The 12116-nt window shown below is 34.5% G+C and overlaps 1 protein-coding gene and 1 long non-coding RNA gene across 2 annotated transcripts in view; one reads left to right on the forward strand and one right to left on the reverse strand.

Moving 5' to 3' along the window:
* The window catches only part of beat-Ia (beaten path Ia), a 305961-nt gene extending 299875 nt beyond the window's left edge, over positions 1-6086 (forward strand). Inside the window, exons 8-9 of the mRNA XM_067769264.1 lie at positions 1090-1714; positions 4467-6086. Coding sequence (XP_067625365.1) covers positions 1090-1714; positions 4467-4554 — 713 coding nt within the window. The 3' untranslated portion in view covers positions 4555-6086. The remainder of the gene's footprint in view (positions 1-1089; positions 1715-4466) is intronic.
* Positions 1-12116, reverse strand: part of LOC137239090 (uncharacterized) — a 247546-nt gene that overhangs the window by 73435 nt on the left and 161995 nt on the right. The gene's annotated exons all lie outside the window — the stretch shown is intronic.

Below are 12116 nucleotides of genomic sequence, written 5' to 3' on the forward strand. Positions count from 1 at the left end.
ATGGAATTTAATTCGGAGAGGTAAGGGCGTTCCCTCACAATTTAATATTTGGTATATAGATTCCATATAAGAGGTAATTTGGGTGGCAGAGGTGGAGGGAGTGGAAGTGAGAAAGGGGTTTGGAGTGGAAGGGAAAAGTAGAATGATTGAAGATAAACGCAGTGGAGATAAGGCAATAAGGAGGGAAAGACAGAAATAAGGAGAAGCAATGGAAGAGAAAGTAGAAAAGTAGTACTGTATTGATATATGTACATATATGAGAGAGATATAGTTCCCTCTACTTTTCAAATATAGGGCAGGACAACGTCAGCCATGCACGCTAGCACTGAAATAAAAGCAACGTTCTTACCAAATTTCGTTGAAATTAGTCAATTTTTCATTCAAACTTTTATCGAGCTCGCCCCATAGCACTACTGAGGTGGCAGTGGTAGTGTGAGTATGCCGTACTTACTGTAAATAAATAAATTAATTACAAATGTTGTACATTTAACACTTTTTTTGAAGTAGGCGTGGCCACCAACTGATATTTTTTAAGGCTTGTCAGACTTTTCTTTCATTAAAATTTGGTGGTGCCATGTTCATTTTACAAAATAATACTTAGAATGGCGATTCACTTGTTATCGTATTTGGTAATGAACTTTCGTATTTCTTTAATTTTTCGTTATCGAAAAGTCCGATTTTGCCCATTTTAGCATTAATTTGCTACTAGTTTACTTTGCATGAAATATTTAATAAAAAAAATTCCACACAAAAGTAATTTCTTTGCTCGATAACGTAGAAGTATTCATAATATTTAGGTGCCAAGAGAGCACAATAACCGGAAATTTGCCAGAGTTAAATTTGTAATGAATAAGTAAAAAATGCAAATCAGTTTAAGCGCCGTATTAAACTGCTAAGCAATTGTTTTAAGCATACCAAGCCTCTGCCCAGTTTGTGAATAGATTCAATAAGTATTATTTATGTTTACACATATATACATATAGGCCTCACTGCCAGTATACCAATTATATTTCACTCATCTCTATGTATTACAAGCAATCACTTTACGTCTGCTCATCATAAACACTTCTTCTTATGCACTCATTCTAGGTGCAGTCTCATCCTTAAATGCCAATGGTGCAGCACAACAGCACTGTCAGTGTTTGTCATTGCTGATGCGTTGGACAACATTGGCGCTAGCGGCCTGGAACACTCTACGATATTTTCAACAATTATGCCAACAATTGTCTGTTTGGCATAAAACAATGGCAACAGAGGCAACAACAACAATATCAGCAGAAGAAAGTGCCATAGTGACAGCTAAAGGGCAACTATTAAGTGGGACAAATACTGTTGGAACAACTTCAAAAGAGGCAGTAATAATGAAAATAAAAATAATAACAACAACTTCAGAAATCAGTGTGTTCCATGACCGGGCAGGTGGTGTTGAGCAAACAAAACATCGGAAGCGAAATGAAACGGCGAATTTACAATTAATAGAGAGGAGAATAAGTGCGAAACAACATAGGCAGCAACAACTGCCTTATAGAGTGGAATGCAGCAAAAGGCCAGCTACACAAAAGCACACACTACAACTTCAAAAGCGCTCGACAAAAGGGGTGGAAACACTGGCAACTAGACGAGCTGCAATTAAATCGAAAACAACAACAAATGTTAAAGGTATCAGCGAAGCTTGTGAATGCAGTGCCATCAGCAACATTATTTCAGTTTGTTAGTAAGTTTTTTAAAAAGTAAAAAAAAAAAGATCAAAATTAACACACAAAAGGGTCAATAGGAGTGCTGTAAATTGAGTTAGCGCTAAAAGGAGGGGCGGCCAAACCTTTAAAAACTTTTTTGTATATAACTGGGGATGGCCCTTCTACTAGGTTAAAGTAAAATGTACAACAAACTGTTAAGGTAGCAACCAAAGGGGTAAGGTTAAACACGTTCTTGTCCAATCCAGTGTATTTACGCAGTTAGATTGTAAAAGCGAAATCATATTAGTAATTATATTGTTCGTGCAAAATAGTGGAATTCTTAATGTATTGAAATTTACAAGTGCGGTTGAAATGCCTCAAATTTATGTGCATTTACAACTGCATTTATATGATTATAATGCACGAAAACATTCTTATGTAGCATCTTTATGCAGAACGTTGCTCGTATGTAGCAAACTTAATCCAACATTGCAAAACTTGCATAAATTTATTGGAAAATGACTAAGTTCCTAACAATTTTTTTTAATACTTTCATTATCTAAGAAATCAAACGTCAGGCATATTGTTGAGTTTGGCCCACAAGCGCTTGGAATGCAATTAATGTAAAAAGTAATTGCATTTGTATTGTATTTTTACACGAGAAATAAAAATTTGGCATGTTTTGAGGCCAAGTTATCGCAGAAAGTTATTAAGATTTGCGTCAGTTGGTCCTAATTGAAATCGCCCAAAGAATTTTAGTTTTCGTTAATAATATAAGCGGTTTTTAAAATAGATTCTTCAAATGCTAAGAAACTATCTCAGATAATAGTGTATGAACATATGTAAATAAGTGAAATATAGAGAGATAATGCAAGGGCCATTTCATGCATTCAACATTCAAATTCCTTAATAAGAATTTGACATTTGAAGTAGCTTATTTGGAAAATGTATAAAAGCGGAAAAATGATTTTCTGCATTAAAATTTTGTTGACTAATTCAAGTTTTCCTGAAAAAAGGCAAAACAGCATCATCAAAAATCTCATTATTTAAACTGAGTGAATAAAATATTTCATAGGTAAATATAACTCTTCCACAGGCCGAGAAAAATATTTGGAGACTACTATCGGCTTAGAAAGCTCAAATCATTGAGGCTATTTCGTATTGGTACAGCTAACGTAAATCATAAAATGGTTCTGAAATATTGTTGTGGAAATCTTGTCATACAATGAATTCTGTAATTTCATCGGAAAACAGCGATTGTGTGTTATGTATTGACATTTGAGTACAATTAAATGCACTATTAAATAAACGCATAGTTCACACACATGAATAAAAATATATGTTTTAATGTATAAAAAATATACTACTATCCACTACATATGCATGTTTGTTCTATAATTACATAAAAACGAAAAAAAAATGTTATAGCAATAATCACAGGTGTTTGCTTATATTATTAGCTTTATTCAGCTACTTGCAACTTCCATAAACAATTTAATTAGGTTTTATAAATCCAATCAAAATGATAATTTAAAACGCTGAATACTAGTACATACTTAAGTATTTTTGTTGCAACATATATGTGGATTTCATTGAACTTCCATAACTATGATCCAGTTTTTCGTGCAAAATCAGTTACATGCAGAGTTTAACAGTTAATTAATATTTAATTATAATTATAAAACAAATGTAAGCGAATTAATAGTAATGAACGTAAATTAAGGTAGGTAAATATGTCAATATTAAAATGTTTTTCATAGGCGGAAAAATATTTGTGAACAAATATGCATTTGTATATTGGGTATTCCATCCCATTTCGATAAATTTTGAACCCGACCCCTTTACAATTGGCTGAAAGTTTTTCTTCTTTTCCTAGCTTACGAAAGAAATGTACTTTTCGGAAAAAATACAAAAAAAATTTTAAAGTTTTTTGTTTGTAATTTTTCAGTTTTTCGAGATTCATTTTTTATTTTTTTTCTCATAAAAAACTTCAATCAATTCTGCAATCATCCCCACTAATCCCAGAGTGGGCCGATATTTTTTATTTTTTTTTTTATTTAATTGAAAAAAAAAACTTTAAAAATTTTTTTGTATTTTTTCCGAAAAGTACATTTAAAAACAAATTTTTTAAAAACAAAAAGATCCCAAACGGTCAATTTTTGAAAAAGTTATAGCATTTTATGTACATACAAATGACTGCTTAGTATCGGCTTAGAGATGATAGTATCCCTTAGTGTTGCTAATATTCGTCACAATATGTAATATATAATCTTATTCAAACTAATATACGAGTTGCAGTACATGATTTAGCAAGCCTAAGCAGGTTTCCCCTTATAAAAAGACGAATAGAATGTTAGATGACCAAAAAAGAAACTGAAAGTTAATTAGAGTTAAGGAAGTTCTAAAATGTATCCTCAATATTAATGCTGAGCTGTAGTTTAAATAAAATCTTTACTGTGGCTAAAATTATACGGCTTCAATGCAACATATACATATATGTTTATGTATGCATACATATATGTACTTAAAAGGAAATTAGTTAGATGAAATAAAATAAAAGTAAAAAAAAACCAAACTATTTATATATATGTATATACACTAGTCTGTAAATGTATTTTATATTAAATAAGATCAATTTTGTTGTGTAACAAATGAATACAACATACAGGGGTGGCTTTGAGTAAAAATAGTTATAATGCAGGGATAAAGATTACTATGCTCATGGGAAGGAGAGTTACTTGCCATAACAACAATTACGCATTACTAAATATTTATTTTTATTTGTTACAGCTGTGCTGGTTTTTATTGGTCAGATAATGACAAATCAGTAAATTATTTTTTCATGATCAAGTCTCGACTTTCTCTTTTGATGCAATGAATTTTTTACAAATAATTTTTATATCATATTGCATATTGTATGCAAAAAATTCGCACGCTACTGATGTTCAACTGATGCCTGTAGGATCGTCGATGGCCGGGCACAGCGCTGAAAACAATGAAAATCATGTTTAATTTATTTTGCTGGTCATAAATTTTAGACGATTTGTTTGATTTCTGGAGTGAAACTTGTTATATAGACTGATAGTAAAGGATTATAGTCAACACTAAATCTGGCTACAGAAAGCACATTACGTTGGCTTTACGTACGACTTCAGCTTTGATTTTTACATAGGTACTGCGCTGCTCGCTTTGAACTCTCCATTGTCAACGTTAAAGTTTGACGTAAAGCTCTAACTGACGTCGGCCTTAGTAATTTGTGTAATAAAATTTGTCCACACCTATTCACTATATTTTACAATGATAATTATATTCGTTGTATTTTACGTAAGCGCATTTACATTGTCAATTTATTATTTCTGTCTTAATATAAAAACGTTTAATAAACTTGTTTTGGGCGAGAGGGAAGTAGTGTAGCATTTCTATTAATATTCGAAATAACTCGAAATTTGTGCATTGATCTCAATTTTATGAAAAAACTCATAGATATATATTATAATAATATTTAAATTATGAAAGAGACAAAAGAAAACAAAAAACAAAACATTCAATAAAACAATACCCGAAATAACTAGAATTAAAACCCGTATATTTAATTCGATAAATTTGGTATTATTATTAAAATACCAAAATAAGTTAAACATAAATATTATGTACATTTTAAATAAAAAGAAAACACAAGTGTTAATCCATTAGACTGCCCCAGCAACACTTAATGAAATTATATATAAAAAGCATTTAACCAAAGAGTAAACTACAATACACATACAAATGCAAATGTATAATCATAATAATGAAAAACAAATAAATACAAATACATAATTTTCAACTACACTCAAATAATTACACTTTTTGCTAAAGTCAGCAATTTAGTCTACAATGTACATACACACATACACAACTATACTACCATACACATTATATTTAACACTCGCGTTTATATAACTATTCATATTTTATATAAATTCTCTTTAACCAAAACTAAAAAAAATATATTGAAATCAGCAAATTTGAGCTAAACATACAAATGTTTACTTATTCCATATAAATAAATATTTCAGTTGAAATTAAATTAAGTTATTAAGCAAAAGTGTATACAAATTTACAAAAACAGCTCCTGTGTAATGATGAATCAAACCACATAAATATAATTTATACACAAATAATTGATTTTTTCTTTCGAAATTGTATGTAGGTATAGGAATGTACATTGGTATGTTTACAAATTTGCGTATGTAATTTTGATGTATGTGAGAAATACAAAAAACTTAGAGAAATGAAATTTTGAGTTAAATAGATGTAATTATTTTAAGCAACGCCAATTGACTAAGTTGTATAAAGGAAAAAAGGAAAATGTCTATGAAACTCAGCCAAAACGAAAACAGAGAACTCGTACGAAGAGTATTAAATAATGGAAATAATAAATAAATTTATTAATATATTTAAAACAAATTTCGTGATTTGTTTACCTTAGACTCGCCAACTCGGTCAGAATGTGTTAACAAATTGCACTCCAGGATCTTCTAGGACTAAGAAAATAATGGGTCCATACCAGCTACAGAAGTTAAGCTTTTATCGTGGTGAGTATTTTTAGCATTTGTTGAATTGTTTTGGCGATCGCTTTTAATGAGTTGAAGATCATGTAGATATTCACGATTTGATAAGCCCTGTCATTTTATAATAAATATCACAGTATACATCAGTTTCTCTCGATGATTTTGGTCATATTAGCTATTTGACTTTAACTGGTATAATGACATCTGTTATAAAACCGTGCTACCGAAGTGGGCTGCAGGCTATTTTAATGTTTTCTGAGATTTTTTCCCAGCGGGCCTTAAAATAGATATACCTGTAGATTAATCCATTATTTCATTCAAGGTTCCATCATACACGTGTCAGGCGCTACGAGGGCTGATCGGTTAAATAACAAAGTTTTTGTTTTTACAGTATAAAGGCCGCCACTTGTAGATACTTCCACAGTTTGATATAAGGTTTCATCATTAACCCTTTAAGGTGAAAACTGCTGTTATCGGTACACATATTACCCAGCACTGGGTACACATATTACCCAGTCTGGTTACATTATAATGTCTACTTTTCAGCAAATCTGTGGTTTTATAAAATTTTATTGAAGGCGACCCTACTGAAATCGGAATCTGTGCTACACATCTTTGCGAACTTTCCACAGCGGTATCAGAAATCTGTATTTGCCAAAAGAACAGAAATTCCCTAGCGGCTAATTTTTTCCATTGGCGTTTTTCGTTTTTCTACATTGATCACATTGATGAATTACCAGGCTCGCAGAACTACAAAAGCAGAAAATTTTCGCTAATACGTGTGGGCGTGTGTGTCAAATTTTGTTCTCTCCTCTAACTCAAAACGAATATTGCATACTTTTAGGCCGATTCTACAAGTGCAAATGCCTCATATAACTACTGTAAATTTGTGTATATCTCTTGAACCAAGCCAAATGACAAAGTTATTGTTTTTGCAATATGTAGGTATAACCTTGTCCTTTAATTCACTATTTGATATACGGTGGAACCATTCACCCTTCAGGAGAGAATCGAAGCTTATCGGTACACAACTGATCCAGCACCAATATATCTTAATCCAAGCAAGATTTTCTAAACTTTGTTTTGCATTCTATAGCCACTAACAAAGAGATTAAGACATAATTTGTCTCAGCATTCTATTTGACTTGGCTCAAGAGATATACAGAAAAGGAACAGGAATAATCGAAAAACCGATTAATCCACTTAGTGCTTCAACCGTTAGCGATAGAACCTCGAGTATAATTGTGCCGCAATCTACGAGTAGGTAGCTATATAATGAACAAAAAATTGGAAATTTGGCTAGGTTCAAGAGATATACACAGTAATTTGTTTAGTCGCCAGTAGTTGTCGAAATTTTTCGTAACGCTTGAACCGTTAATGATGGAACCTTGAACCAAATTGTGTCTTAATCTACATATACGTAGGGCAACAAAACAGTTAAGTAAGTCTTCCTTGGTTCAAAAGATAAAGGGGAATGTAAGTGTTGGGTCGTTTGTGTACCAATAAACTGCATTTTGGCCTTAAAGGGTTAAAGTTGGAACTTTGTATCAAATTGTGGACTAATATAGAGGTAGGTAACTATATATTGCAAAAACAAAAACTTTGTCATTTGGCTTTGTTCAACAGATATATACCAATTTACAGTAGTCATCTTAGTCATTTTCACTTGGAACATATAACACAAGCCTAAAAGAATGCAATGGTCGTTTTGAGTTAGAGGAAGTAACAAAATTTGACACACACACCCACACTTATTAGTGCAAATTGGCTGCTTTTGTAGTTCTGTGAGCCTGGTAGTTCATCAATGTGATCAACGAAAATCGCCAATGGAAAAAAATTTGCCGCCAGGGATGTTATGACGTTTATGTATTGTTTATGCTTTTACTGAGGATTTTTTTACGGCTTTGGAGCATTTGTTGTAGACTTGGAAAACAGTTGAACGAGTTCGTCTTGTAGTGTATGTTACGGCCTACCAATCTCTGGTAGTTGCAAAACTTAAGCCCAAGTACTACTTATGTTGTAGATTCAGGTTGCCAGCGCAATATATAGCTTCTCCAAACCCATAGGTGAGGTTGACAACCTATCCGTGGCAAATTCTGTTTCAACAGCCGAGGCTCTGGCGACCCCGAACTCCGCATGGATCTAGGGGGTGGGAGGGCGGTATGGCCTAGAAGGTCACACGTGGTCATAACAAACCGTTCCCGAAATGGTCGGGCCTGGTACCGGAACAATTATACCTTAATGATAAAGACGTATAATCAATTTTGTTCGTACAAAGCATTATCAATATAAATTATAGCAAAAATACTCAAGGTCTAAAAAAAAACTGGCAAACATAACCTTCAAAACAGAAAGGTGGCACAAACTCTTACTTTCCCCTGCTAGCCAACTCGATATGGGCTGTCTAAAAACGTAACTCATGACGATAGCACAGTTTATCCTTTATTTGTTTAGGATCGAAACCTTCCTTCTGCAAATCCACTTTGCGCAACTTAAATGTACCAGTCATATCAATTTTAGTTAGAAAACCTTAGAGTTGTGGACGCGCATATGTAGGCAAAACTTTAGCTAATTTATCAGCAAATTCGTCTAAATTGACTTCATTATTGGGATCATAAATAGCCGCCATACCGGCACGTCCTTCCGTATGCGGTATATATACACCATAGACTACGTAATCTTTATAGCCGGCAACATTACTAACTTGTGCCTCCACCTCGCTAGTCGACACATTTTCACCCTTCCAACGGAATGTATCACCTGTACGATCTTTAAAGAATAAATAACCACGTTCATCGGCAACCCAAATATCACCAGATAGAAAAGCCATATCACCCTTACGAAATACGTTGTGTACAATTTTTTTGGCTTTTTAAAGTTTTACAAGGACTCCATAGAATAGGTTAGGCTACACAATTGCCTGTAAGTCCACACTCAGATTGAGGAAAATTAGCCAGCTTTGAACAGACAAATCACTGACTTAAAGTTACTATGTATATCATGCCAGTTTTTGACTTTTAAATTTAGAGTATCTTCTAGGGAAGAATAGTAGTAAGCCGTGCTACCATTGTATGGAGGGATAAAAGGGGTTGATTAGCGCTATCTAGAACTTCCGCAACCTAATTGTCAACCTCACCATGCGAATCCTGTTACAAGTATGAATATATCATACACTTATTTAAGAGGCGAGGCTCTGGCAACACCAAGTTCCTCATGGAACTAAGGGGTGGCGGCGGGATGACCTAGCAGGTTCAATGTGATCAAATTAAATCATTTCCGAGTTGGTTGGGCTAGTATCTTAATGATACTCGTTACCGGAACGATGAGCTTTGTAACAAAATAAAGAGCTATTTCCCTGACCTCTCCAGTTTGTTCGCCTCGCGAAACCTGACATTGTCACCGACCAAATCATCGGCGACTTTATTTACAACATGGACGCGGCAAATGTCGACCATATTGAACATCCACGTCGATGGCGCCACGCTACCGACTGTCTTACACCCTAAAATCTTGGGTGTGCCCTCAGAACCGCTTCGGGCCGTCTTCCTATGTCCACAGAACAACATCTATGTAACGAGGCGAGAGTACTCCCCATTGGGGAGAGAAATGGAATGCTAACCAAACAATTTCTGTTGAATACCCAGAAACCTGGGCATACCAATAGACATCTGATTGATGAGGCTAAACCGCCCAAGGGCTTAAGGGGTCATCTCCGTAAGCATTATGAGGAAATATGGCACCTGAGAACACAGCTGTATGAAGCAAAAAAGCACAAGCAGGTCTTCGGTGATATCCACAAATAGGCGGCAAGCTAAATGCGAGTACATAGTAATTTGGAAGTCATATTAAGCAGCTGAGTTCTTATATAACAAATTTACTACCGCATACACGAGTTATCAAACTAATAACAACAACAACATCAACTTAAGTGAGCGCATCCTGACGGCAGAAACCATATTGAAGCCAACTTTAATGCCGCTAACTGATTGCTTTTGCATAATGACTGCAACAACATACAAATGCTTGTATACATGTGTGTACCAATGTTTTTGTTTTCGTCGTTGTTGCTCCTGCTGATGATGTTGCAAGCCGCTGTTGAAAATGTCGCCGTTTTTGACTCCCAGGACTTTAATTATTATCACCGACTAGGACGCCAACACATTTTTGCTCCCACACACATGTTCGCAGATATATGCACATATGTATATACTTACTCACATGAGAGTTATTAATTTTTCAGCTATTATCCGGGTGGTGGTGCTGATTTGCTATTTTTGCTGCTGTCGCTGTTGCTCCTGCATAATTTTCAATTTTGCTACAAATTTTGCTATACAAACAAAAAGTGTGGAGTAAATTTACATTCTCAGTGCGACATGTTCCAAAAAAGTTAATATGCATAGATATACTGGTGGATATGCTTGTTTATTTCTATGGATTAGGAACTACAATCCCGCGATCTCGTCGCTCTTAAAGCCCGAAAATCTAAGGATTACAAGTCAATGAATCGCAGGATTTTTGGTATTTGCGATTTTCTACTAATCTTTAAGCTTTATCAGCTACGTGTTAGATTTTATGGGCGCCTACAAGCAAGGGTGGTCGGTGAATATGAATTTACTGAAGCAACGCTCCCATCTACCTGCTACGTTTTATGAGCACCTAGTCCAGAAGAAAAATGGTTGGTCGGTCAGTCTGACTTTACTTTAGCAACGTCCCCAGCTTCCTGCTCCGTTTTATGGGCGCTTAGTCTAAAAGCACGGATCCTCGGTCGGTCAATATGGCTTAAGCAACTTTACCACCTACGTGATATATTTATGGACGCTTTTACTTTGGAAATGCCCCCATCTAACTGGTACGTTTTATGGGTGCCTAATCCATAAGTACGGATGGTCGATCGGTTAGTATGGCTTTAGCAACTTTACCAGCCAGGGTGAGAACGTTGATAAAGAAAAGCCGTATTGATCGACCTCCCTGGCTTGTGTACATACCTGGTAAAGATGCTAAGCCATATTGACTGACCGGCCGTCCTTGCTTGTGCACTAGTCGCCCATTAAATATAGCAAGTAGCTTTTATAGTTGCTTAAACCAACTGACCGACCGCCCATCCTTGCTTGTGGTCTGAGCTCATAGAACGTTGTTGTAGTAAGGCCTTCACGACCGACCACACAGTCTTGTGGACTAAGCACTTTTAAAACGTAGCAGCTCGCTTTTAAAGTTGCTAAAGCTAGACAATGTAAGCATATTTCCAAAAGGAACTGTAGTTTTATAAATTTACCCCCAGTAAGTAATATTAATGCATTACATTTTCATTATGAGGAAAAACGTATGAGAATTATTGTATAAAAAAATCAAGCGAATGGTTTGTGAATCAATACTTTTTTTTTTATTAATTTCTATGTGTTTTTGTAATTTGCATGGCTCTCCAAAAATTAAAAGCGATTGGCCTTTCGCTTATGCAATGGGAGCACAATTGTGATATGGGATGCGGACCCCTGGTTTGAATGGAGAATTAAGTTGTAAATTTTTTTACTTTGTGAACCATAGCATTCTTTAATTGATCAACTCACCTTATCCTTATTCTGCCTTAATTCACCATTTCATGTTTTTCCATCAAAGTAAAGGCACTCCTCATGAAGTATACTTTAGAAAGTAGGTGTGTGTACATGTGTACGTGGCTGAATAATGCTTCAGAAAATTTAAAATTTTACTTCGCTTTCCGATTAACATAACTAGTATTCAAAAACACATTTATGTTAAATTGATTTCTAATAAAAAAAATGTCTGAGGAAATCGTTGAATAATCATTTAACGGTATGGATATAATTTAAAATTTGTCCGAAAATTAAAACGTCATTTCAGAAACGCTGAAAAATATGAAGGTGAAGCTACC

This window comes from Eurosta solidaginis, chromosome 2 (genome assembly GCF_040869045.1).
Source record: "Eurosta solidaginis isolate ZX-2024a chromosome 2, ASM4086904v1, whole genome shotgun sequence".
NCBI classification, from domain to species: Eukaryota; Metazoa; Arthropoda; class Insecta; order Diptera; family Tephritidae; genus Eurosta; species Eurosta solidaginis.